At 47.9% G+C, this 27,743-nt stretch overlaps 3 protein-coding genes across 8 annotated transcripts in view; 1 reads left to right on the top strand and 2 right to left on the bottom strand.

Moving 5' to 3' along the window:
- OSBP2 (oxysterol binding protein 2) overlaps positions 1 to 11,495 on the bottom strand; it is a 162,078-nt gene extending 150,583 nt beyond the window's left edge. For 2 of the 6 annotated variants that reach the window (XM_082417255.1, XM_082417256.1), the window contains exon 1: positions 2,355 to 3,031. In XM_082417255.1, coding sequence (XP_082273381.1) covers positions 2,355 to 3,010 — 656 coding nt within the window. In that variant the 5' untranslated portion in view covers positions 3,011 to 3,031. Of the gene's footprint in view, positions 1 to 2,354; positions 3,035 to 9,966; positions 10,096 to 11,380 lie in introns of those variants that run through there. The other 4 variants (XM_082417259.1, XM_082417257.1, XM_082417254.1 and 1 more) reach the window with 4 other exon arrangements.
- Positions 4,573 to 17,423, bottom strand: LOC309639620 (uncharacterized protein C5orf52 homolog; the record flags this gene model as incomplete). Its single annotated transcript, XM_082417027.1, has 5 exons — positions 4,573 to 4,999; positions 11,381 to 11,568; positions 14,343 to 14,451; positions 16,556 to 17,250; positions 17,355 to 17,423. 4 exons carry the CDS (start codon positions 17,421 to 17,423, stop codon positions 11,386 to 11,388), a joined length of 1,056 nt encoding a protein of 351 aa, XP_082273153.1. The 3' UTR covers positions 4,573 to 4,999; positions 11,381 to 11,385.
- DUSP18 (dual specificity phosphatase 18) lies at positions 17,028 to 25,924 on the top strand. Its single transcript, XM_082417315.1, has 2 exons — positions 17,028 to 17,379; positions 19,247 to 25,924. The coding sequence occupies exon 2, from the start codon at positions 19,317 to 19,319 to the stop codon at positions 19,881 to 19,883; it is 567 nt and encodes a 188-aa protein (XP_082273441.1). The 5' UTR covers positions 17,028 to 17,379; positions 19,247 to 19,316; the 3' UTR covers positions 19,884 to 25,924.
- Positions 25,925 to 27,743: the final 1,819 nt, after the last annotated feature.

The raw sequence follows: 27,743 nt of genomic DNA, 5'->3' as shown, positions 1-27,743 counted from the left end.
TACCCAGAGAATCTGTACTTTTGAGATAATCTTGAAATGCTGTCTATACATAGTTATCTTAAGAAAAAAAGAGGGACATTTTTGCTCTTCCAATTAAAATAAAATAAAAATACATAAGGTCAGATGTTACTTCCACTAGAACTAGGCCTTCCTGCCACTGTGGGACCCTAGACTCATAAACATTACCTTGACCTCAAATACTGACCCCTAGTAGTACCTGGTAAAATGCACATAATTCAGAAATGCTGAACTCAAGGATGAATAGGCATTAGGACACACATCTGGGACAGGCACAGACTTTGGAGTGCAAAGGGCCTGGGTCAGAATCTCTCTCTACTGCCTACCCTGCCCAGTGACTTTGGACAAGCCACATCCCTCTGGCAAACCTCAGAACTCCTCATTTGTACAATCCTGGAACCCACCTCACAGCGTGATTTCAATGATGAAATAAATGGAACATAACATAAAACAGAGAGTGTGGTCCACAGTCGACGTGCCCTATGTGTTATGGCCCTTGCCTATAAGAAGACAGAGTGACATTTATAGCAAATCACTGATGATCCCTATCATTGTATGCCTTGGTAAAATGTTTACACACCTGACGGAGTATGGGAAGTGGGATAAAAACACCATTTGGAAAAGGATCTCTTTTTGCTCAGTTGCCAAATTCTAAGAACACTCTGTCCTGTGATCTGTATGGTGCAGCCAAGTGGGCCGAGGGGCACCAATGACACCACACGAGATGAACACATTAGAAACACAGGTCAGGGCTTCCCTGGTGGCGCAGTGGTTAGGAATCCACCTGCCAATGCAGGGGACATGGGTTCGAGCCCTGGTCCGGGAAGATCCCACATGCCGCGGAGCAACTAAGCCCGTGCGCCACAACTACTGAGCCTGTGCTCTAGAGCCCGCGAGCCACAACTATTGAGCCCTCGTGCTGCAACTACTGAAGCCCTCGCGCCTAGAGCCTGTGCTCCGAAACAAGGGAAGCCACTGCAATGAGAAGCCCGCACACCGCAACAAAGAGTAGCCCCCGCTCGCCGCAACTAGGGAAAGCCTGCGTGCAGCAATGAAGACTCAACACAAAAATAAAATAAATAAAATAAATAAATTTATAGAAACACAGGTCAGCTTTCTCCCCTGCCAGGAATTAAAGACAGTGATCCCCACTTTGAGTGGGAACCATCACTTAAGTTCAGTGGAGCTCCCAAATTCTCAGTGGCATCACAGACTCAACTATCCTCTAGAAGCTGTGTTCCAAAAAGGCGAGGAAAGACCATATAAATGCTCTGGTGGTTGACCTGAAGAGATACTGCCCAGCCGAGTGAAGTGAGCAAAGTGACCCGAGCTTCAGCAAACAGAATGGCAGGGCCCTCCTGTCTGCAATGACAATGGAGCTGTGCTTCTCAAACTGTGGCCCAGAGCAGCATCACCTGGGAACTTGTTAGAAAAGCTGAATCTCAGGCCCCTCCTACACCCACTGCAGCAGAAACTCAGCAGCGGGGCTGAGCACTTGATATTTCAATAAGCCCTTCAGGGAATTCCAGTGCTCGCTCAGGTTTGAGAATTGATAGTATAGAGTGATCAGAGATCTCAAAGTTTAAACCGACCATCCCCAGGAAATATACCTAGACGGCCTTCAGGATCTTTCCCCCTTTCAATCCATTTCAGTGGAACACAGTGTTAGCTATCTCACCACTGGACTTCACTGTTGAATCCCACATTGCTTCTAGAATAAGAAAGGCCACGGTGGGACGCTTCCTGGTTCTCCACTGAATGCCAAGATGGGCTCCTGAAGGGCAGAAGCCACGTCTGATGCGTCTGTGAGTCTGCTGTGCCCCCAGGCCAAGGTCCAGCAACCAGCAGGCACCAGGAAAAGTGGGAAATAGTCTGACCAACTGAGGAGGGAGCAGGAGCCCTTCCCGTGAGTGGGTCCCAAGGACTGAACAAGGTTACTGTCCCCCTCAGTCCCTAATACAGTGATCTTAGCTCCTGAACCAGAAAGCTCCTGAATCAAGGACATTGGGGGCTGACTCTGGCTGGCTGCCCCAGGTCCCACAACTAACAGGACCAGAGGGGTCCCGAGGTCCCAAATCACTCCCTCACTCCAACGTCACTGCTCACTCCCTAGACCCAAGCTTGCCAGAGGTCATGTCCACAGGGGCTCCCCTGCCTGAGGTCAGGGCCCCAGCCCTTGAAGGTTGGCCAGAGGCATTATTTCTCCTGCTGGAGTGTGCGTTCCCAAACATCCCTAGGCCAATGGCAGTGCCCTCCAACTCTGGATGCCCTCTGTCACCATGGCTGCAGCATCACCACCCTCCCAACTCAGCCAACCCACCCTGACACTTCCATACCTGTAGTAAGACAGGAGGCCGTTGCTGAGCACGAACCAGCGGCGCTGGTAGCCCTTCAGGTAGTTGGTCCACTTGAGAAGCCAGCCCTTGAAGCTGTCCAGAGGAAGTGAGACCATCGGGAGAGCGGAGGGTGTGCCACTCCCTGGCACTGGAGCCCCAAGATGTGTCTTCACCTGCCCTGGTCGCGGGCCCTTTGATGCCGGCAACAACCCGGACTCGAGTTTGGTCAAGGGCACGCTCCCCACTACTGGCCCCAGCGTCAGCACCTGCTCGGATGGGGTCTTGGTGAAGGGCCCAGCCCCCAGGCTTGAGCCCAACTCTTCCCGGGGCCCTGACCCGGTCCCCAACCCCTGCAGCAGTTCCAATTCCTGTTTGAACCCTGGCCTTGGCTCAGACATCTTCCTGGACTCAGGCTCCGATCCTGGCACCGTCTCAAAAACTGGCTCCGACTCCTGTTCTGACACCAGATCCCGTTTGGGCTGGGGCACCGGCTGGTGCCGAGGCTTGGGCTCCGGCTCGGAGCCGGGCGTGGAAGCGCTCATGCTCGGCGCCGCCGTGTGGCAGGACAGGCAGGGGACAACCGTGAAGAACGACGAGAGCCCGCGGGAGCGGCCGCTACAGCCACCGCCTCGGCACAGAGCGGCCGCTTTCCCCATGGAGCCCGCCGACCGGAGCGCGGCCGAGCCGGGGGGAGGGGGGAAGCGAGAGGCGGAGGCCTGGGGCGGGGCCGGGGGCGCAGTCACGAGCGCGCGGCGGGGGCGCGCGCGGGTCCCTCTGCTGCCCGTGCGCCCCGCGTCGTCTTCGTCAGCGGGCTGGACTTGGACCCTCGTCCCTCCCTTGCGTCGCCAGCTCCCGGCTCCGGGGCTGGCCCTTGGAAGGCGCCCAGGAAACGCTTGTGGGGCGAGAGCTTGGCGAGCGGGCGACGCGGAAGGGACGGCGCGCTTCGAACCACCATCCCTGCCTGCGCCCCAACCCGTGCCAGGCGCTGTGGGAACAATGATGAATGCGGAGCCCGCCGGCTCCCAGCGCAGCTCTGTTCGCGGGCCCCACGCCGGAGCTCCCCGCCTCTGACCCGGGCAGGTTCGCTCCCCAAAACCCAGAACATGCGCCCGAAGCGCAGGGGCCCAGCCGGATGATGCTAAAAGCTGAGGAGGACGCCCACCGCCCCCCATGGCAGCCATTACCTGTCTATGGGTCCCTCCCGCTGCCACCAGGCTCAGGGGCCCGAAGCCACCGCCCCACCACCGCCTGGGCCAGCTGGCCTCTGCTTCGGCCAGGGCACTTAGCCGCAAGTGGCAACATAGTTCAGGCTCTCTAAAGGAATAGAGAAAGAGTTTAGTAAGCTGAGCGTTTTAGTACAAGGAACGCATCCGAAAGTGAAGTTCTTGGAGCTCCTGGACATCCCTGGGTAATCTTAGCTGGCGGTCTGTGAAGATGCTGCAGTAGCCTATGGAGTTTTACCTGTCTGTGCATTTTCCTAGGGGGAAGGTCCCTAGTTTCCATGGGATTCCCAAAGGAGTCTGTGATCCCAGAAAGGTTAACATCACTGATTTTAAAGAATCTATCCCGGGCTTCCCTGGTGGTGCAGTGGTTAAGAATCCACCTGCCAATACAGGGAACACGGGTTAGAGCCCTGGTCTGGGAAGATCCCACATGTTGCAGAGCAACTAAGCCTGTGCGCCACAACTACTCTGGAGCCTGTGTGCCACAACTACTGAAGCCCGCGCGCCTAGAGCCGGTGCTCTGCAACAAGAGAAGCCACCTCAATGAGAAGCCCGTGCACAGCAACAAAGAGTAGCCCCCGCTCGCCACAACTAGAGAAAGCCCGCAGGCAGCAATGAAGACCCAACGCAGGCAAAAATAAAAATAAATAAATATATTTTAAAAAAAGAACAGGCCAGAAAAGTTTGATCAACACCATGTTTTTCATGCCATTGCATTTAAGCATCTTGGGGTGGGGTGTGCAAGCTCCATTTAGCCACAGCTCCCACCTCTGCCTATTGTCCTAAAGCCACGTGCACTGACCTCCCTGGCCCCTGAACACATGTGAGCTTGTGATCACCTCAAGGGGTTAGAACATAGGTTTCTTCAAAATATTTAACTGGTTTCTAAAACTTTGAAATTGTAATGCTTGCACTATATAAAACTGAAGTATACAGGATACATAATGAAAGAAGAACTCCCCTCTTCCCCCTCTCTGGGGCTAGTGTATTGATAGTTTCTACACATCTTTCCAGAAATGTTCTAAGAGAACAGGTCCTTAAGATGAAGTGTATGGTTTTCATAAATTATATGTAAATTTTAAGTGTAAGTGCCGATTTGTGGTAGGTTTCATCATAATCTTAAAGGGGTCCATGATCCCTCCACATTAAGGACCACTGACACTGAGACTTTTAGCTCATGGTATCTAACAAGAACCCATGTTTGCCTTCCATCTTTCTTGAGACCCAAAGAGACCCCACTGAAACAAAAGTATAAAAAATTCCAGAAGTACTAAGCATTCAACAGCAATAGAGATAGAAAGAAGACTTTATTTAACAAATGTTCATTGAATTCATATCATATGCCAAGTCTTCTTCTAGGCCCTGATGAATGAGCAGTGAAAGAAATCTGACAAAAATTCCTGCCATCCTGGAGCTTACATTCTAGTAAGAAGAGACAGAAATATACCAAATAAATCATTTAGAAGGTGACATGCCATGGAGAAAAAGAGAACAGTTAAGAGGGCTTGGGAAGGCCATGTTGGGGGTGTTTCAATTTTAAATAAAGATGGATCACTGAGGGAATTCCCTGGCAGCCCAGTGGTTAGGACTCCGAGCTTCCACTGCGGGGAGCACGGGTTTGATTCCTGATCGGGGAACTAAGATCCCGCATGCTGTGTGGCATGGCCAAAAAAAAAAAAAGAAAGAAAGGTAGAAAGAAAGATGGATCACTGATGAATGAGAGATTTCAACAAGTGCTTAGAATATGGAAAGAGGATGAGAGCTCTTATGAGCAAAACAGGTGGAAGCAGCAGCTGAGAACACTGTCTAAGCCAGCTAAAGGGGAGGTAGGAGCCAGCTGGCTTGAGAGAATCCAGGGAGGCTTTGGGCTCAAAGTCAACAGGTTATGACAGAGGGTAGGAGCAAGAACAGGGAACTAAAATGGGGGATTTTATTCCTCAAACAGGTTTGTGAGCCCATGGGTCTCTTGTATTATTTGTATGCTGTACACATATTTTCCAATATCCTTTTATATCTGCTCAGTGTATAATAAACATAGACTCACGTACAACCTGGAGCAGGCACGGCGGGGGGGGGTGGGGGCGGGGTTGGTGGGAGGATAACTGCTCCAACCCACTGCCCTACCCCTCTCTACATTGAAGTTTGCAATGTGCAGGTAACATTTCTCCCAGGCGGAAAACAGTATGTCTCTTCTCTAAAGAAACTGAATGAAACACCTGAGGTCAGCAAGGGGTGGCAGAGTGGATGTCGGCACCACAGAACACAACCCTCCTGACTCTGCTATTTCACATTCTGCCCTACGCAGAGCTTCCAGCCAGATATTCTCATTCGGCAAAGGGACAAGAGGTAAGCCAGATCTAATTGCATAACACCAGAGGAAATCTACACCGACTTATTTTACAGGGCACTTGTTCAGGGGCATAGAGCTGCAAAGCAGCTGACCTGGGATTTGAACTGAGGCCTTCCTTCCAAATTTGTGCTCTTAGCTACATGCAGCCCTGCCTCCCTCTTAGCTTGTGCATCTCTTTTCCTAGGTAAAGGAGACACAAACCAGCATCTACATTTGTATCTGTGGCCACAAGCTGACCTGGATTTTTCTGGCTTTGCTCGGGGCAGGAGTTGCTCCTGAGTAAACATTACTCAGCAGACATTTATGGAGCATTATGTGTGCAAAGCTCTGTGCCACATCCCAGGCTTGAGAACAGAAGGAAGTGCAGACATCAGCCACCAGCACCACCCCCCTTGGAACAGTTGCAGGTGAGAGAGCTGAAGCCCAGAGAAAGGTTACTGGGGGAGACAGGGCGTCCCAGTCAAGGCCTGCTCCTGGCTCAGCCCTCAAAGCCCTGCAGAGTTCCCGAGTCAGTGGCTGGACGAGGCTCTGAATTGTAATACCCGAGTAACACTTCCCAATTCAACAATGGGCTGGGCTGGGATGCATCCATCCTCTTGTTTGTGCTAGGGGTCGCCAGGAATTAAATGATTTGGTCTCCCTCCCAGGCCCTGGCTCACAGGTATGTGCCTTCCAGCAGATCCCAGCTGAGTGCACATGCGTCTGCTGACCCCTTGTGGTCATTGTGGGATCTGTGCTGGCCCAGCAGTTGGGGCCTTGGTTGCATCTCTGGGACTTTCTGCCCTGGTGACCTCACTTCTCAAAGCGCTTTCCCACCACTTATCTTGTGGGGTCCTCCCTACAATCCCAGGAAGTGAGGAGAGCCAGGATTCCCATTCCCACTTTACAAATGAGTGGCAGCACCCTGGCATCCAGTCCCAAATCCAACACTAATTCCTTATCTGACCTTGGCCAGTCAGTTCCCCACTCTCTGCCTCTGTCACCCGTTGATGAAATAAGAGAAATGGCCTGCATCAGGCAGCTCTGAGGTTTTTCCAGCTCCCCAAACTCTCAGCGCGGAGATGTGACTTGCCCAAGGTTGGAGTGAATCAGGGCAGAGGCACTACCAGTTGGCAGGTCACCCCGCTTCCCCACAATGATTGGGAGAAGTGAGAGGTGTCACAGCAAACAAGAAAATCAGTTTCTCCACCTTTGTGTTCTGATTGTGGGGTGAAGTGCCACATGGACAGATGGATAAGTGAGTGGATGGGTGGATGGGTATGTGGATAGATGGATGGGGTGGATATGTAAGAAATTTGGGATCACTCTTAGCTGCAACTGCCTCCCCTGCTCCCTAACTGCCCCTATAATTCTAGCTGCCTAGCCCCTTGGTAGGCTGCTCCACATCCACCTGCTGGGATCTGAAGCCACTGCCCCTGCCTGACAGCCTGGAGCTGGGACATGCCATGAAGAGAACAAGTCCTCACCCAAGAATTCCTCCCTGCCGTGTCACTGACCACATGGCCAACAGTGGTAGCCTAGGAGGAAAGTCAGGGTCCAGGGCCATGAATGGGCATCCCTCACAGAGCAGTTCCTGCAGCTGACAATGGCTGAAATTGAGGGCGGTGCATGCAATGAAGCCGAGCATCACTGGGGCGGCCGGGTGGCGTGGAAAGAGCACGCCTTATGCGTCTCACACCCTGGTTCAAACCTAGCGACTCCAAGCAAGTTCCTTAGCCTCTCTGTGCCTTGGTTTCCTCACCTTAAAAGTGGGCGTGATACCTGAAGAGTACAGTTGTGAGGACTCAGTGAGGTAGGATATAAAATGCCTTGCGTGTAACAGGTGCTTGGTAAACAGAAGTTCCCTCCTTTTGTTCCAGGTTATGGAGAAACTCTGGAGAAGGAACTAGGTTCACTGTGCACCTAGCAAGATTTTTAAACTGGGAAGGCTTTTCAAGTACCCTAAAGGAGTGACGTGCATGTGGTGAAAGGGGAGGAGGGAAGGAAATGTGTCTTCAGCAAGAACTAAAGGTACATCCAAAACACTCAATCCCATTAAAAGAGTATCATTCATCTGCCCCTTGCCATCAGCATGGTTCTTCAGACACAAAGGATATTCCACAAAGGTTTCCTGAGGACAAAACTGAAAACATCTTTACATAGCTAATGGGCAATGGTCAGGACTCCTGTGCTCTGTTCTTCCACTTCCTGGGTGGGCATGTGCCTCGTCCACAGCTAACGTAGCCTAACTCTCCCTAACAGTCTGTCCATCCCGGAATGGGTGACAAGTTCCCCTTAGCTACCTGGTAGAAGGGGGACCTGGAGTTTAGTCCAGCTGTCTGTGAAACAGCCAACCTCAGGTAGCTGACGACACAGCTGAGGCGCCACATCACCGTCTGTGAACTCATGCTCCCGAGGGCTCAGGGTCCCCAGCCTCTACTTCCAACTAGAGTGATAAAGATTGGGAGCTTATCACATGGCACTTAGGAGATGGTCTTTGGATGAGACAGGCTTGAGGTGGGCTTTGTCACTTACTAGCTGCCCAATCTTAGGCGGGATTCTTGCTCTCTGAGCCTCAGTTTCTCATCTATAAAACAGGGCTAAGAAAATTACTTACTTTGTTGTTGGGAGGAATCAATGACTCATGTTTGAAAAGAGCTGAGCCTTGTGCCTGGAATATGAGTGCTCAATAAATGTGAATATGTCAGTGGTTTTACTGGAATGGGCTTCCAGGTGAGACTTCATTTGAACTAAGAGTTCCGTGTGTGGGAGATCAGCTCGGTGCTTTGTGACCACCTAGAGGGATGGGATGGGGAGGGTGGGAGGGAGGGAGATGCAAGAGGGAAGAGAAATGGGAACATATTGTATATGTATAACTGATTCACTTTGTTATAAAGCAGAAGCTAACACACCATTGTAAGGCAATTATACTTCAATAAAGATGTTAAAAAAAAAAAAAAAAAGAGTTCCGTGTGTGTGTGTGTCCTCTGGACTAAAGAATCCCTAAGGCCCTCCTTAGCTTCAAGATTCTTTTTCTCAAATAATATCTTCCCATTCAACACTCCTCCATTCTTCCTTCACTGATTTTCCTTCCCTTTTATTTTTTTTTTCTCTCAACAATTAGGCGGCTTCTCCAGAATTTCATCACTTCTTGTTCCTTACTTAAATGCAACATCCTCTGGTTTTTTCATGCAAAAATGGGAAGACTAAGTCCACACAGTCTGAGATGAGTTAGTGGCTTATAAATTGACTTATTAGGTTCACATCCCAACTCCCCCACCCGCCCCACCCCCAGGGGTCCCCCAGTCCGTTGGGCCACAGCATGAGGATGCAAAGACCCTCTGCCAAGGCCAGCCGTCTAGGGAAGAAGGGTGCATGTGGCCAGGGGCTAGACTGGGGTGCAGCTCAGAGAGGCTGCATTAGGGAAGATCTAGTAGGTGGAGAATTCCTGGGGATACTCTGGAGAAAAGAGGGGCTGGGGCTGCTCTGTGGGCCCTCTGAAGACACCAGGATCCCCAAAGCCTCGCTTTCCCCTTCTCTAGGTACAGTGCCAAGGAAAAAGACTGTTGTTGAAATGAAATGAATATACAAAATATAAGAAACAAATCAAAATGCTAGCAGTGGTTGATCTAATAGAAGAATTTTTGTTTTGGGCAAATGTGGTCATATTGCTTGCATAATAAAATTTTAATATTTAAAGTCAATTATTCTAATCAGTTGTGCTCAGCCAAGAAAACAGACAAAAACCTAGAAAAATCTGTTTGGGCTCCCACTGAAAAGTAGCATGTTTTCAAAAGAAGACCATTAAAAGAGAAAATTGGGGACTTCCCCGGCGGTCCAGTGGTTAAGAATCTGGCACTTCCACTGCAGGGGGGTGTGGGTTTGATCCCTGGTTGGGGAACTAATAAGATCCCACATGCCGCGCAGTGTGGCCAAAAAAAAAAAAAAAAGGGAAAGTAAAAGCATCATGGACATCTGGTTCCCCACAACTGGATGAGGATGAGGACGAGGGTGAATGAAGAAGGCTTCTGAAAGCCACCAAGAGGACTGAGGTCCTTACCTAGCAACTGTGGTGATGCAGAATGACCACTCCACAGCAGTCGGGAAACCTGCTTCTAGTTTTCTGCCACTAACTTGCTGCATGACCTTAGGCAAGTCAGGTCACCTCTCTGGGCCTCAGTTTCCTCATCTGTAAAGTGAGAGGACTCAGTTAACTTAAAAAAATATGTACTAGGCCCTTACTCTGTGCACTGTGCTGAAGCTGTAATTAAACAAAGGAATGATCATTTATTCAAAAAACATAGAGTGACTACTCAATGTTACTGGGCATTGTGGCTGCAGAGATGAACGAGTCAGCATCCTGGCCATCAAGACATTCACAACGTGGTCAGGGAGACAGGGAGCAACAAGAAATGGCCAACCGCATGCTCAGTGCAGACAGATGTGTTGGCACAGGAAGAAGCAGCCTTTTCTGGTGGGGCTGGGCGGGGGAAATGGCACGGAAGAGGCCTGAACTAAATCTTGGGGGATCCTTGGCCCCCGCTGTCAAAGACTGTACAGTCTAATCAAGGGCTGGGACAAATACCCAAACATCCACCACGGAAGGCAGAGTGAAGCCACCCCAGGTAAGCCAAGTTCAGAGTGGAGGGGAACCCATGTGGCTTGGGCAGGGTGGGGGAGGGGCAGGCAGGAGGCAGAAGACGGTCAGAGAAGCTTGTGGGGTGGGGGGTATAGCATTGAGATAAGGCTTGAAGGATGCAGAGAGCTTCCTGAGAGCCCTGGGGAGCTGAAGAGGCATTCTAGATGAGGAGCCTGAGCAAGTAAAGGCATGTCATGGGCAGTCAGGGCGTAGCTAGGATAGCAGGCAGGCCAGGAGGTGGGGACTGACAAGGCTGGAAGCTAACTGCAGGCATCGTGATGAGAGCCACTGAGAATGACAGGCCCCGGGCCAAGCGCTCCACATCCTCATGCCAGTTCTTGGAGGTAGGTTCCGCACTACTTCCCCATTCTTTAGGATAAGGAAACAGAAGCTCAGAGAGGTTACAAAGTCACACAGCTGATGGATGGCAGAAATAGACCTTAACCCAGGTCTGCCTGATGCCCCACCCTGACTCCTTACCACTGGAATGCCAGGCAGCAGCATTACCCAGCCCTTCCCATCCAAGGTACCACTGTCCCAGCGCACCTGGCCTGGCATTGTAACAGATATGTGGGTACCAAAGGTCATGCCTTAACCTTGGAAGCCGGTTCGATTCAGCCGTTTCCACTTGGGCAGCTACAGGACTATCAGAATCACCTTCACCAGAAAAGAGGGGATAGGACAGGGCAAGAAATATTAGAATTGCTAAGGGGTTTTGTGCTCCATTGTCCACTGGTCTCATTTATTGTTGTTCTACAACGGTGTAGACTGGCTCCCTTCCAGCTCTTCTCCCGTCCACCTAGTGTCGTCATGGCCCCAGGGCAGATCACTCTACCTTGACTAGGGTGGCTGGTCTTTCTTCTTAGGCTCCTTGTACACTCGGATGCTATCCAGGTACTGCCGGACATTCATGGATTCCCGTCGCCAGCGCCCCAGCTTTCTGAGCTGGTCTGTCATGAATTTTTTTTTCAGGTGGTCATACAAGTGGCCCATCTTTTTCTTGGTCTTGTCTGAAGCTCTTGTCTTACAAAAAACAGAGATGAGGTTAGGATGAAGAAGCTACTTCACAGTAAGAGAGGTATCTGTGCTCCGGATATGAGGGTGGAAAAGGAGCCAGCTGGACCCAATATTTCATCAACAACTTGGCTCACAGGGAGCCTCAGTTTCCCTATTTTAAAGTGAGGGCATTGAGCTAGGTAACTCCTATGGTACCTTCTGACAGTCTGCAGCCTCAGAGCCTGATTTTGACCTAACATCTCTATTTGAAGAGTGGTGAGAAAGAGAGGGGAGGGGAGGAGGAGAAAGGGTGCATCTTGTAAACCCCCTTCCTTAACTCCTATCACCCAGTCCCTATTACTCACTTGATGCCCCCCATATATTGTTGGTGACACCCCCTATGTCACACTGAACTCTACTTATTTATTCTATTCTACCATTTCTACCCTGTCCCTAACAAGACTGCTAGCTTTGGGAAGGCATATCCTTTGTCTTATTCATTTACTTATTCCAATGAGGTAGCTGTGGAGAGGATACTATGAAAAATCAGCTGCAGGTCTTCACAGCAACTACAACGTAGTCAGGAAGGTGGGACACATGCCCAGATATTTCTAAGCAAGGCACAGAGTGATTGCACTTTTACTATGGATCAGGGTCTCTTGACCTTGGTACTACTGACACGGGGCCAGGCAATTCTTTGTGGCGGGGGGCTGGCCTGTGCATTGTAAGATATTCAGCAGCATTAGCATCCCTGGCCTCCACCTACTAAATGCCAGTAGCACCATCCCACTCTCACTTGTGCTACCAAAAAGGCCTCCAGACAGCGCCAGAGTCCCTGAGGAGCAAAGCTGTCCTGGTTGAGAACTGTGGCCATAGATAAAGGGATACCAGCCATCATCCACTGTTCTCAGAGCGTTGCTCAGAGGATTCCCAAGACACTAGCTCTTAGCTGCCCTCCTGGAGGCCCTGAGAAGCCAGTGGCTAGCCAAAGCTGGGAGCACTTTGCAGCAGAGAGAGAAAGACTGCCACGCTGCCACTCAAGCCTCTCAAATCTACTGAGTTCCTACAAGCTGGGCCCTCAGCAAGTCACTGGGTCTACAGAGAAGACAGTCCCTGTCCTTAGGGAGAACATCCTGCACCATGGTCAGTCAGACCTGGGTTTGCAAGTCCACAATGACAGCCCTTAGTGAAGTTACTCCATCTCTGAGCCTCAGTTTGCTGAACTATTAAATGGGATAATAATACATAATGGACATTGTGTACCCAAAACATGTAAGGGCTCAATACGGCTTCAAAAGGAGACCTTCTGGATGGCTGGAGGATGGCACATATAAAGCCAACTCAAGAGAGTTTCCAGTTATATCTCACAGATCCTCACCCCACCTACCAGAGGTGCAATATCTCCAAATCCACTGGTTATAGGGGTTGGCCCCCAACCCATCCTGGGCCAGTCAGAGTAGCCTACACTACCTTACCACAGTGACTGGGGCATGGATGGGCCCGTGACCCAACTTGGGCCAACTGGAGTCCTTCTCCAGGATTTGTCTAACTTGACCAACAGTGGAAGCACTCCATTTCCTTTCTGGGCTACAAGCCAGGGTTTCCTGTGGCCATGCTCCCCAGGGACAGCCAGCCTGATGACGATGCCAACATGCAGAAAGAAGCAGAAGGGGAGCTGATAGGGAGAGTGGAAGACACATCCAATGGCATTGGAGCCCCTGCCATCTCTCATCCCAAACATTGGTGACCCTGCCCTATCTACCCTCGATTATGTAAATTCATCATTCTCTATTTTGCTTGAACGAGTTCAAGTTCAGTTTGTGTCACCTGCAACTGAGAGGATCCCAACAGATCCTATTTTACAAATGAGAAAAGAGTCCTGGAGGAAAAGTGACTCCCCAAGTTCACACAAAGCTGGCCTGCCCATGTCCAAGTCCACCCTATTTCCACTACACCACGCCACTGGAAGTTTAGCAGAGGGAGAAACATCCAGGCCTCCAGTCTTCTTTTGGTCTCTGTGACCCTTAAGAGGATCTGACACCATCTCTTACATCTTTCCCACTGTTTTCAATGTCAGAATCCCATGCGCCCATCCAGATTTGGTCCTGGAACATGGAGGGAGGTTCAACAGAGTCAAGAAGGGGACAGCAGCTCAACTCTGGGCTGCCTGCTCTGCTGGAAGAAACAAGTACATTCTCAGAGTCCATCGTGTTCACTAGCCTCTTCCTAGTGCCCAAAACAGTGCCTGTCCCAAGCAGGCCCCAAAGATGTATTTAATGAATTAATCAGGGTCTGTGGGATGATGATGCTGCGGTTTCCCTCTTCTTCTGAGGGCTTCTGGGTAAGCAGGTCAAACCCTTCTTGTCCATAAACAAAAAGTAGAAGAGCCTCAGTTCTCATGTGGAAAGTGGGGGATAATCCCTGAAGGAAAAAAATGACCAAATGGTGTCAATGCCACTTCAAGTGCCAAGACTTCTTTTTATGGGAGATAGTAGGAATCCATTCAGGGAGTCCCTAAATAGAAAGCTAATGTACTTTGAGGGAAAAAAATGCCACCGGAGCCAAGAGACATGGAGTCCTCCTTGGTTCCCTCAGCCCAGGAACAGCTGTGACGCCTTGGGCAAATCAGTAACCCTGAGTCTCAACTGCCTCCTCTGTAAAATGGGCTTGTATTAGAGTATTTTGATGGCTTCCTATCACCTCTAAGATCTGTGATCTCCCCGCAAGGTTTTGGGGAGAATGAAATGAACATGGATCAAGCCACTAACACCCTCTAATGCAAAAGCTTGTGACAACTTTACCTCCATCTCATAGATTCGTTGTGCACTGAGGTTGTCACGAATAATCACCCGAGATAAGTGGCTCTTGGGTAAAAATTTTTTCACTGCTGCTTCACTGGAATTCATTAAGCTGGAGAGGGAGGAGAAGGTGGTACAGGCTTGATGGCTAGGCCAGGGCTAGGACAGGACCTGATCTGATGGGATCCTGGGGTAGTGGCTGAGGCTTCCCCAAGTTTCTTGGGAGAGGCATCACCCTGTCATAGTTGTCAGAGGAGCAAGGGAGTAGGCCTAGGTTTCTTCTTGTAGGAAATGTGCGCTAAATGGGTGTTTCTTGGATGCTGAGAGGGAAAACCATCCTGAGAAGGATGTAGAAAGGTCAAAGTAATCCACAAGAGAAGTGTCAACAGGGATTCAGAACTGTCCACAGGAGCAGTCATCTTAAGAAAACGCAGTTTGAAATGGGAGGCGAGGGTCTTAGATGAAAGAAGCAAAGTCAGAGGGATGAATCTGAGGGGGGTTGAGATGGGGGGGCACTGCTCAAGCCTAGGTCTAAGGGGGATCTGGGTGGGGGAGGTCAGAGGAAACAGGAAAAAAGAGAATAAAGTGTTTGGACAGAGGTTAGGTTGGTTGATGGGGGAATTCTAAGGGAAAAGGGTTTGGGAAAAGTCTAGAAAAGTGAAGGAAGTTTGGGGTGGACAAGGACTTGAGGAGACTCTGGAGAGGGAGAGGCAGAAGTTGGGATGGGGGTGATGGAATGGAGCCAGGTGCTCCAGGACAAACTAGAGATAACAATTTGGTCAAAATGAGGAATTGGTCAAAAATGGATAATACCAGGCCTTGAGTTTTCACTTTTTGATAATTTGGTGACACCGTGAAGTGGTTTTGCAACTACATACATATTTTTGCCCACTTAAAAATAATTACTCATAATATTTTCTTTCTAAAATGTGGAAACTACCTAAATATACGATAGGGAAGCAAATGAATAAATTGTGGTTAGGTCATACAATAAAATATTATGCAGTTATGAATAAAACAGACATCCAAAGTGTATTGGGTGGGGGAAAAAAGATTACAAAATAGTAAACTTTTTTGTGACATATACCCCCCCCACCCCCCCACAAAAAAAATGTGTAAGCATGTTGCAGTACATATATATGAATAGATCTGGAATAATATACACCAAAATGGTAACAGTGATTGTCTCTAGCCATTCATTTTCCTTGCCTGATTTTTCTATGATAAGTGTATATTATTTTGATAGGACAAAAACTAGGACAATTTTTAAAGGATAAAACATTTTGAAGGATTAAAATTTGTTTTTCCTAATTCATTTTCAGCCAGTTTGGAACTGTGGTTTTATGAATGTTTTTACATTTAAAAACTAGTAGAAACAAACACCCGTTATCTCCCATTTATGCTTTTTCTGACAGCAAAGACATGAGGGGTTGGAAAAGGCTAGTTTAGAGATCAAGATGCTCACAAAACAAGTCTCCCAAATTCCATTAGAAAAACAAAAAAAAGACCTAAAATACTTAAAGACACATGAAACAGTCTTCACCCACTCAGTGGTGCACCAAATTTACCATTACTTCCTGGGAAGGGGGGAAAAAGGCAGTTTTATGGAAATATTCCCTTTCAAGTAATAAATAATGATCATTTTGAACCAAATTGCTTTCCAAAGCAAGGCCTCTGTGGGAGGCTGGAGGATGCTGTGAGGGGGCTGTGAAATGGAGGAGGGGAGGGGAAACTGGGGTCTGTGGGGATTGGGGCCCGGCTGAGGGAACTGGGGGCTTTCCCTGGGCCACTGCGGAAACTAGAGGCTGAGGAGGGGAGTGTCAGGCCTGAGGGGACCTGCGCCTCATCAGGCTCTAAGGAAGTTCAAGGCTCGGCCCAGAGGGCGCTAGGGACCCTCGGGATACACGACGTCAAACCTGGTAGACTAGAGGGCCGGGCCCGCGGCGATTCGGAGGATATGTGGGTTGGAGGTGGGAATTCCAGACTCCCCTGGAGTCTGGACTGAGGGCGTTCGGGCTCCACGGCGGGCGAGGCGCTGGGCTGGGAAATTCAGACTCTCCTGGGGTCTAAGAAAGGGCCGGGCTCTGAAGGGCCCGAGGCTCTGGAGAGCCAGGGCCAAGGTCCCCGCGGCCGGCTTAGGGAGCAGGGGTCTGAGGGAGTTCGGCTCCCCCGGGCGGCCCGGGCTCTGATGAACGCTCTGGGCCCCCGGGCCGCACCTGAAGAGCACCGGCGGCTGAGCGGTCCGCGGCCGCAGGAAGCAGATCTGCGGCTTGGTCCGTACGTGAATGTCGGGGAGGCTGCCAAGCCTACTGCGCCGGAAGAAGGCCGAGGCCGGGCTGGTGCCAGAACTGGTGGTCGCCTGGGGGGCCACCGCACAGGCAATGGGCGAGCCTAGGTTCCATGTGACGGAGGGCCTGGGCTGCTGGCTAACTGCAGGATTCTCTTCTTCCACCTTTGGGAGCGACTGGAGAACGGGAGCCAGGTCGGTACCCAAGCTCTGTAGGCTGGCGCAGACGCGGAGCGAGCCTCTGCGCAGACGCGAGGCGCCATACACCGCGCGTTGCCCGGGAGACGCGAGAGGAAGGCGGGACCAGGGTGGAGGATTGGGGGGTGGGGTGGGCGGGCCTTGTGCGCAAAGCCCGGAAGGCTGCGGACGCGGCAGGATTGTCCCTCGGCGGCTGCCGTGGTGCGGCCCGGCGTGTTGCCATGGAGACTGGCTGGGTGACAAGCTGCTGGTTGCAGCGCGCAGAGCAGACCCTACTTCTTGACTAGGACTGCTGTGGTCCCCGCGTGATCGCAGGGCGGGTAACCGGGTGAATCCGGGCGGGGCAGCTCCGGGACGGGGAGACGAGGCCTGGGTTTCTCCGGAGACCCAGCACGGCCCATTCCTCCCCGCGACGAGGGACCATTGCTATGGAAACCGGAGCACCGGGCCGGCGGGGATTGTGGCTCCTGGGTCGTGACCGGTCTTCTCTCACCTGGAGACCCTCGCCCAAGGTTGTTTCCTGAACTAACCTGCCCTCCCGCCCGCGAGAGAGAGGTAAGACACCGAGGTCTTGACACTGAGCGGGCGAAGAAGCCCATTCCAACGCCAACTCCCCAGGAAACCTACCTGACTCAGCCCTGGAAGCGGCCCCTTTCTCCCGTCAACCCTTGGACTTTGTTCCACGTTTATAACCCAGTATTAACGAAAACTCCGAGGTGTTTGCCCACTTTTCCCACACATAATGAGGCCAGAAAGACCGGCTTTTGAACCTTGCTTTGTGACCCTAGACAGGTCCTTTTCCCCACTCTGCCTCACCTTCCCCGTGTGTAAAATGGAGATATTAACTCCAGACACCGGCTCGTTATGCTGTTTTGGAGATCGAACCAAAGGCTTTGTACGCTATAAAATGGTGAAACTGAGATGCTGCCGAGTCGCTCTTTCTCCCTCTCCCTCCCCCTCACGCTAAACGTTCTTCAGATCTTTGTGTCATTTCTTCAGGCGATCTTCGCAACTCCGTAGCCCCAGCCTGAAATAAATACCATTATTCTTCATTCCCATAATGCCCTGCATTTTAACTTCCCTAACAACAGCAACAGTAGTTATCATTTGTAGATAAATGTGCCAGGCCCTGTTGTTAAACACTTTACCCGGGTTACCTCATGTAATCCTCAGAAGATTCTTACAAGGTAGGCACTGTTATCCCTATTTTCCAACTCTGTTGCGCCCATAATTGCCTACTTAATGTCTGTCTCTCCCACTAGACTTTGAGTTCTGGGGGGGGGGGGGCATGGCTGACTTGTACATTTCAGTATCCCCAGTACCTACTACAGTGCCTGATAAATATTTCTTGACTAGCATGAAAATGACTTTCCTCTCATTACTACCCTCACCTTGCAGAGCAGTATCTCCTCTGCACACTTTTTGTCCCTGTGATGAACAGCAGTCTCCTCTATTCCTGTTGCCCACTGGGTACTAGTTTTGGGGGCCCTCAGTCCATTTCTCTCTAGGTTTTCAGATGATGAGGATCCGGAACATTCCTTAGCATTTAGGCTTCCAACTGGGTGAGGTTGGGGGTGGGGCTTTTCCCCTACCCTCACAAGACTTTTAGAACAAACGAGCCCCATCTGCCCTACCTGGGGTAAGCCTATTGCATTGGACTCTGGGGTACTGGCAGGTAGGATTTGTCTATGCAGCCTTTGGCCTTCCTCTCCAGCAGCCTAAGAACCACCCTCACCTCCACCCAGCTCCTCCCCAAAATTCTAGAGAAACATGGCCAGAGACCTCATCTTTTCCAGAAAACCTCTCAGGAGGCAGAGTTGTGGTTGTTGGAGTCATTTCTTCATTCAGCAAATATTTTTAAGCACCTACTTGTGGGGACACGCAACTGGGCACTGGTGATATAGTAGGAGTGAAGATAGACACAGTGATATCCCAAGAGAACTCACAGATAGATCACGGCAAAAGCACTTCTTCAGGAAATGTTAGGAAGCAGGGCACATAGGGCCTGCCTGGAGCTGGGACTTGATCATATATGGGTGAGGGGTGTAGTTCTGGAAGGTTTCCCTCAGGAAGTGACCCTTGGCTAAGATCCCAATGCTCAACAGTCCTCTGCTGAATGGAACAGATTAGGACCTGACAGGCTTGTAAGGAAAGGGGGTTCTAGGATGAGAGCAGGAAAGGCCCTGGGCCAGAAAGGACCAGTGTCCATACGGAACTGTAAGTGGCTCAGCCCAGCCGAGCCCTTCAGGACGCGGGAAAGGTTAACAGGAGGCTGAAGAGATGGGCAGGAGCTGGGCCACAAATGGCCTTGACAGCCAAGCTTAGGGGCTCCATCTCATCGTGACAGTGGGCAGCCACTGAATTATGTTAAGTGGGGGGACAGAACTTTGGCTCCTCATTTGTCCCTTCTCCCTCCTTGCAGTTTTCTACGGACACAGCCTAGCAGGAAGGTGCAGTGTCCATGTCTCACTGGCCGCTGACCCACCGGCCCAATGACAGCATCTCCGTGTGCCTTCCCAGTTCAGTTCCGGCAGCCCTCGGTCAGCGGCCTCTCACAGATCACCAGCAGCCTGTATATCAGCAACGGGGTAGCCGCCAACAACAAGCTCATGCTCTCCAGCAACCACATCACCACGGTCATCAACGTCTCAGTGGAGGTGGTGAACACCTTATACGAGGACATCCACTACGTGCAGGTGCCTGTGGCTGACACACCCATGTCGCGTCTCTGTGACTTCTTCGACCCCATTGCAGACCACATCCACAGCGTGGAGGTGAAGCAGGGCCGCACCCTGTTGCACTGTGCCGCCGGCGTGAGCCGCTCGGCCGCCCTCTGCCTTGCCTATCTCATGAAGTACCACGCCATGTCCCTGCTGGATGCCCACACATGGACCAAGTCATGCCGGCCCATCATCCGGCCCAACAGTGGCTTTTGGGAGCAGCTCATCCACTATGAGTTCCAGCTGTTTGGCAAGAACACTGTGCACATGGTCAGCTCCCCCATGGGAGTGATCCCCGACATCTATGAGAAGGAGGTCCGTCTGATGATTCCCCTGTGAGCCATTCCACCAGCCCCTGCCCCAGGTCAGAGGTACAGATCTGCCATTGATCCTACACCAAGATCTGTACTTAAAACATTCTACTTTCACTGATACAGAAAAACCAGATGATGCCTTTTTTAAGGGCAAGAAAAAAGGAAGGGTACTGCAGCTCTTAATCTTATAACTCATATCTTTAAAGATTCAGCTTATTAAATGTAAGATGGTGAAGATAAGTTTCCTACCCTGCGAGTGACAACTCATAGCTGCTGACCAGAGGGGAGAGTGAACCAAATGGACCAGCACCCAATGCATATGGCAAGCTTGGTATTCTGCAGCCCTCCCCGCGACCGACCAACCCAGGAATGAGTCTGCCACAATCCCGCCTCATTCTTTTGAACACGAAGCCAGCCTTAAGCATCATGGCACCTCCCATGCTTCTCACAGTAAGTGCCAACCTACTGGATAAGTAGCCTTCAAGCGGTACTCCAGGAGCCCTGGGGGCCCCAAGCCAACCCTGCTTCCACCTTCAACTCTGGTTTTCTAGACTGGATTTACGCATAAGATAGTTTTCAAAGGAAGCATTCCATTGTATAAAATTTCTTTAAAAACATTTCTTTTTGAGCGCTGTTGTACGTGGCAAGATCCCCTACCAGCCTTTGATGAAAGGTGGTATTGGTCTCCATCTCGGGGCACGTGTGGAGAGCAGGCCTGACATCAGGCTCAGAGGTTCCTCTCACAGGCCTCGGCTCAGAAGGCTGGAGCTGGGGACCAGAACCCAGCCTTGTCACCTCCTGCCTGTGTGATCTGGGGCCTCTTGGAGCCTCAGTTTCCTCGTCCAGGCGATGACAGCCCTTTCCTCACAGGGTTGTCGTGAAGATTCAGTGCTTCCTTAGCACGGTGTCTGGCACATGGTAGGTGCTTGGTGCTCGGTGTAACCAGCAGCTCTCATCAAGAATGATACTCTGGCCCTGCTGGCCCCGGGCCAGCAAGTCGTCTTCACAACAGCAGCTCCCCGATCTGCGCACAGCCCTTTATTGCTTAGAAAGTGCTCTTCCAAAAAGTCATCCTGTGTGGGAGAAAAATGGTTTCAGTCCTTTCAGACCCTGCCTTTAAGGAGGCCTAGACCTCGAAGCCTTTTCAGACTTCCTGTTGGATTAAGCACAATGTTTAATCCATGCGCAATCTGGGACTCCTAGAACGAGGAGCACACTTCCAGCTTCCCCCAAAGGGCCTTGTTTAGATTGCTGATCATTAGAGCCAGTGCCCTGGTCTGGCTGACCGCTGGGGTCCAGTGGGGTATGTGCCAAAGGGATAAATGAGTGGGCCCTAAAATCCAGGATTGTTCAAACCCCCCAGGTGTGTGTGGATCTGGGTCAGGAGCAGCAATTCTAATCCAGAGATTTTCAGACAAACAGTACATGGGCCAGTCAAGAGCACAACCGCTCTGTGGGTCAGAGCCCACTGGAGGCCAAATGCTCCTTCTCTCCAAACCTGCCCCACCCTCACTTCCGCAAAGGGCCTGCCCAGGGGTGTAATTTTATGGTCGGGGGAGAAGGAAAATCGCTACTCGAGACTGATCTCATTTTACAGATGAATAAACAGAACCACAAACACCAGGGCTGGTGTGGCAGAGCCCCCCCAAAGCTGAAGAAACCCATCAGGAAGAAACCCAGGTGGAAAATGTCTTTGAAAACATTTTTAAAGAGAAATTTATTTGAATATCTTTTGTTTCAGTTTTTTAAAATTTTTAATTAACACACCATAAAATTAACTTTCTCCTGTGTAAAGTTCTCTGTTTTTTAACACATTCGTGTAACTACCTCCACAATCAGGACACAGGGCAGTTCCATCAACCAAAGAATTCCCTACACTGCCCCTTGGCAGTCACACCTTTGCCCCACACCAACCTCTGGCAAACACCTATCTGTTCTCCATTCCCTATAGATTTGTCTTTTCCACATTGTCACATACATAGAATCATAGAGAATGTCACACCTAGAGACTGGCTACTTTCTGTCTGTCTTTGAGATTCACACATGTTGCTTTTTATGGCTAAGTGGTATTCCATTGTTGGATGCGCTACAGTTTGTTTTACCTTTACCCGTTGAAGGATATTTGGATTGTTTCCAGTTTGGGGCGATTTTGAATAAAACTGCTACAAATATTTGTGTATAGGTTTTTATGTGAACATAAGTTTATGAGTGGGATTGCTCAGTTGTATGGTAAAGGTTATGTTTAACTTTTAGAAACTACCAGATTTCCCGAGTGGCAATACCATTTTGCCTTCCACTATGAGAGATCCAATTTCTCACCAGTATTTGGAACTGCCAATATTTTTTATTTCAGCCATTCTGATAGGTGTGTGGTATTAGCGTATTGTGGTTTTAATTTGCATTTCCCTAATGATGTTAAGCATTTTTTTGTGTGTTTAATTGCCTTCCACATTCCCTCTTTGGTGAAGTGTCTATTCAACTTTTTTACCTGTTTTTAAATTGAGTTGTTTTCTCACTATTGAATATTGAGAATTCTTTGTATATTCTGGATACAAGTCCTTTATCAGATATGGATTTGTAAATATTTTTCCTCAGTCTAGCTTGTCTTTTCATTTCTCTTAAAAGTGTATTTTGCAGAGCAAAAGTTTTAAATTTTGATGAAGTGCTACTTACCCGTTTTTCCTTTTATGGATCGTTGTTTTGATGTCACGTCTGAGAACACTTTGCCTAACCTAATATCACAAAGATTTTCTCTAATGTTTGAGAGTTTAAAATTTTCACTTATTTCCATGATCCTTTTGTGTAAGGTGTGAGGTTTAGTTTGAGGTTCATATTTTTTCATGTGGATGTCTAATAGTTTCAACTCCGTTCGTTGAAGGCTGTCCTTTGTGCATTGAGCTGCCTTTGCACCTTTGCATACTCTTCATTCTGTTTGATACGTGTCTTTCTCTTTACCGATACCACACTATCTTGATTACTGTAGCTTTTATAGTAAGTCTTACCGTATACCTAATCTTAGAAGGTGTTCAGTCTTTTACCATTAACTATGATGTTAGCTATAGGTCTTTTTGTAGTTGCCCTTTATTAGGTTAAGGAAGAGTTGGAAAGTATTTTCTATTCTATTTTCTGGAAGAGATATGTGAATTGGTGTTATTTCTTCTTTGAATGTTTGGTAGACTTCAGCAGTGAAACTATTTGGGTCTGTAGATTTCTTTTTCAGAAGGATTTAACAAAGAATTCAATTCCATTAATAGTTAAAGGATTAATCAAATTATCTATTTCATCTTTGGTGAGTTTTGGTAGTTTGTGATTTTCAAGGAATAGGTCCATTTCATCTAATTGTCAAATTTATGCATGTGGAATTGTTTATAGTATTCCCTTAATATCCTTATTAACTGCAGGGTCTATAGTGACATCACATTTCCATTCTCCACACTGATTATTTGTCTTCTCTATTTCTTTGTTAGTCTGGCTAGAGGTTTATCAATTTAAAAAATCTTTTTAAAAAATTACCTACCTTGTGTCTTTAATTTTCTCTATTGTTCTTCCCTTTTCTATTTCATTGATTTCTGCTCTTTACTATTTCCATAGTTCTGCTTGCTTTGAGTTTATTTTGCTCTTTTTTCTAATTTCCTAAGGTGGAAACTTAGATTATTGATTTGATACCTGCATCCCACAAAGTTTTGTATACTGCATTTTCATTTTTGTCCATTTCAAAACATTTTCTAATTTGCCTTGTAATATCCTCCTTAACCCATGTATTATTTAGAAATGTGTAATTTAACTTCTAAGTATTTGGAAATTTTACAACCATCTCTTTGTTATTGGTTTCTAGTTTAATTCCATCAACGTCAGAGAACATATGTTGTATGATTTCATTTCTTCTAAATTTGTTGATGTTTACTTAATGATGTAGGATATGGTCTGTCTTAGTGAATGTTTCATACGCACTTGGGGGAAAAAAGATTATTGTGGATAGAGTGTTCAATAAATGTCAGTTAGGACCAGTTGATTGATGGTGGTTTCAATTCTTTTACACTCTTCCTGGTTTTCTTTTTACTTGTTCTATTGATTACTAAGAGAGGAATGTTGAGGTATCCAACTAAAATTGTGGATTTGTGTACATCTCCTTGCAATTCTATTAATTTTTGTTTCATGTATTTTGAAGCTTTGTTTTTAGGTGCATACGTACCTAGGATTGTTATGTCTTCATGGTGAATTGACCCTTTTATCAATATGCACTGCCTCTTTATCCTTCTTAATTTTTTGAAGTCTATTTTGTCTGACATTAACATAACCACTCCAGTTTTGTTTTAAGTAGTGTTTGAGTGATACGTCTTTTTATATCCATTTACTTTTAACCTAAAGTGTGTTTCCTGTAGACAGCATGTAGATGGGTCTTTTTTAATATATCCAATTTGTCTCTTAATTGGTGTGTTTATGCCCAAAATATTGATATTTGGATTTAAGTCTACCATTTTATTGTTTTCTATTTGTCCTTTCTGTTTTTCATCCCTTTATTTCCCTTTTCCTGCCTTCTTTTGAATTATTAATATTTTTAAGTATTCCACTTTAATTTTGTATAGTTTTTTTTAAAGGTTGCACTAGAGATTATAATATACATATAACTTTTCATAATCCACTTAAATTAATATCTTACTACTTCTCACTGCTAGTCATATTGGGAAATGTATTAGTTTTCTCTTGCTGCTATGACAAATTACCACAAACTTAGTGGCTTAAAACAGCACCTTTTTATTACTTCACAATTTCTATAGGTCAGAAGTCTGGCTGGGCTTGACTGAGTCTTCTGCTTAGGGTCTCACAAGGCCAAAATCAAGGCATTTCCTAAGGCTGAAATCATGTGTGTTTTTTACTGGAGGCTCTGGGGAAGATTCTGCTTCCAAGCTTATTGAGATTGTTGACTGAATTCAGTTCCTTGTAGTTGAAAAAGACCTCACTTCCTTACTAACTATCAGCTGGGGGCTGCTCTGTTCTCCTAGAAGCTGCCCACAGTCCTTTTAATGCTTTCCATGTGGCCCCTCCAAAAATAGTGGGTTGAGTCCCTCTCATGCTTTGAATACCTCTGACTTTTCCTTCTGCTGCACCTCCGAATCCAGCCAGAGAAAAATCTCTGCTCTTAAGGATTCATGTGATTAGACTAGGCCCACCCAATAATCTAGATAGTCTGGATTTTAAAGTCCATAACCTCAGTTACATCTGCAAACTCTCTTTTATCATGTAAAGTAACGTTCACATGTTCCAGGGACCAGGGCATTTGGCAGAGGTGGATGTTCTGCTTATTACAGATAATTTCTATGGATCTGACTTCAAGTTTGCTGAATTTCCTCTGCCATTCTGCTACTAAGGCCATCTGATATATTTTCAGATTTTGATTAATGTATTTTCTTAGTTTAAAATTTTTTATTTGGTTATTTTCTATATCTTCTATTTCTCTGTTGAGACTTTCTATATTTTCATTTCTAAGGTCTTTTTCTGATAAGTCCAACATTTGGGTCATCTCAGTGTTTAGACTTTCTTGGTTCTTTGTATGCAGAGTAATTTTGGATTGTATCCTGGTCATTTTGAATATTATATTGTAAGACTCTAGGTCTTGGTTAAATCCTATGGAAAATGTTGAGTCTTTGTTTTAGGAGGCATTTGATCCATTTAGGATCAGTTCTGGTCTGCCTCCTGTGGTCTGTTAAAAACAAGACAACAGGCCCCAAATGGAGTCACTTATGCTAAGCCCCACATCACCAAACTGAGACTTAACTACAGTTTCAGCTATCCCAGAAATGGAATATTAAACCAGTCAAACAGGAATCACCTGATCAGCACTAGTTAGGTAATCTGCCTGATAGACCCCTGCCATCCCCTAAAGGAAAGTAACTTTGCAATAACCAATGCGATTTTCTGCCTAGAATAACGTCCTCGTTTCTGCTCCCTTTTGCCTATAAAAGTCTTTCATTTTGTACGGCTCCTCAGAGCTCTTTCTGTTTGCTAGATTGGATACTTCCCAATTCATGAATCACTGAATAAAGCCAATAAGATTTTTAAAATTTACGCAGTTGAATTTTGTTTTTTTAACAGGGCCATAGTTCAATTATCAGTTTTCAAAACTTTTGCAACGTAAGTCAGATCTGCCCTAAGCTTGTGCCACCCAGGGCCCAGTCTGAAACCTGGGTGGTCTGCATAGTAGTTTCATTCTCAAAGTCATTGGAATACTGTTTAGGGTCAGATCCATACATGTGAGCCTATGGGATCCATTTCTCAAGCTTCCTCCTCTCCACAGTTTCTCCCACACTCCCCAGGTTTCAAGACCACCCTTTCCCTGGTCCTCCAGCTAGAAATCAGGGCTTTTAGTCTCCCTGCTCTCCTGCATACATTCTGTGACCGGTTCTGCTCTGGGACAGGTGACAGGACGAACAGAGAGAAAAAAGCAAGGGGATTCCTCCCCAGGACACACACCTTTCAAGCCACAGTTCTTTCGGTCAGACAAAAGGATTCCCCTCCGAGTTTTAGGTGCTTTCCCGGCTTCCACTGTTACTGCTACTTCTGCTGCCCAGTTTCAACTTCAATATGAGGCTTGCCCGGGGACAGGACTATATGAGAAAAGAACAACAAAAAAAGAGATTTCCCTCACTCTTTATGTCCTGAAGAGGCCTTCCTTCCTACTCCTCAGACCAGAAAGACAGGGCTGCTCTTGGAATTCTTTCTTTCCATGTCTACTGCACAGTTCCAGGATTCACTCTGCCTCTGAGACCAGGCCAGCAGATACAGGAGCAAAAAGCAAAACAGGAGACCGCCACCAGATTGTTTATACTCCAAGTTCTGGTTCCCTTTCCCAGTCCACCTGCTACCATTTCTTTTTCAGAGTCCTCAGAGAGCTGCTTCCTGCATTCTGTCCAGGGTTTTTATTTGCATTCAGTGGAAGGACAGACTATGTTTACTCCATCTTAGTCAGAACTGGAACCCTAATAAATGTATTTTTAAAACTACATACTCATTTGTGGAAAAAGGAAAATAAATACGGTCCATCTACAATACTATCCTCAAGCAGTAACCAAGTCAACACTTAGGTATTGTGATATATTTCCTTCTTTCTATGCATTTTTTTTTGTTCATAGTTGAGAAAATATAATTTTGGATCCTCTTTTTTAAATTATTCTTTCAATATTCAGATTTGGATATGGCAGGACCAGCATTTCACATCCCAAGTGGAAGAAGTTGAGGTTGAAAGCTCTTGAGAGGGTCCAAGTCCTTTTTTGCAAACAGTCTACTCTGTTCCTCTGGATTCAGAGTAGAGAGGCTGGATCTTAGTTACCCGACCAGGGATCAAACCTGTGCCCCCCTGCAGTGGGAGCACGGAGTCCTGACCATTGGAATTCCTGTCATGTTGGAGTTTTAACGCAATCCTGTAAGAGGGGAGAATGAAATGTCCCTCACAGCCCAACAGCCTGGCTTGGAGCAGAGATTCCAAGCCTCTGATTTCATGAACTTTTAACTTTCCTACTCCAAAAGTACAGAATCACTTTCTTTCTTTATGATGAATTAAAGTCAATTAAATTTGGTGTGAGACGTTTCTGTGAAGTTCATAATACCCCGCCAGATAAACGGTGGCCCTGAGGATTTTCCTGAACAGCCTCTGTTGAGGTGGTGATCTCATTACAAATCTAGGGACAGGTAGCTCTTGACCCTGAAGCACACAGCCCTGCTTACCTACCTGGGATGCTAAGTCCAGATGCACTAAGAATCCATCAACCACCTCTGGACTGAGGACTTACGTCACACAGGAAGGAGCTTGGGATGAGAGTCGAGAGGTGAGGATTCTCATTCTGCTTTGTGACTTCAGGCAGACCCTGGAATTTTTCTGGAATTCTGC

Source organism: Balaenoptera physalus, assembly GCF_965194825.1.
Source record: "Balaenoptera physalus genome assembly, chromosome: 12".
NCBI classification, from domain to species: Eukaryota; Metazoa; Chordata; class Mammalia; order Artiodactyla; family Balaenopteridae; genus Balaenoptera; species Balaenoptera physalus.
The sequence above is the reverse complement of the archived record's forward strand: the minus strand, read 5'-3'. Positions and strand labels throughout refer to the sequence as shown.

Coding starts and splice junctions, on each gene's coding strand:
- DUSP18 (XM_082417315.1), top strand. CDS start 19,317: ATGACAGCATCTCCGTGTGCCTTCCCAGTTCAGTTCCGGCAGCCCTCG.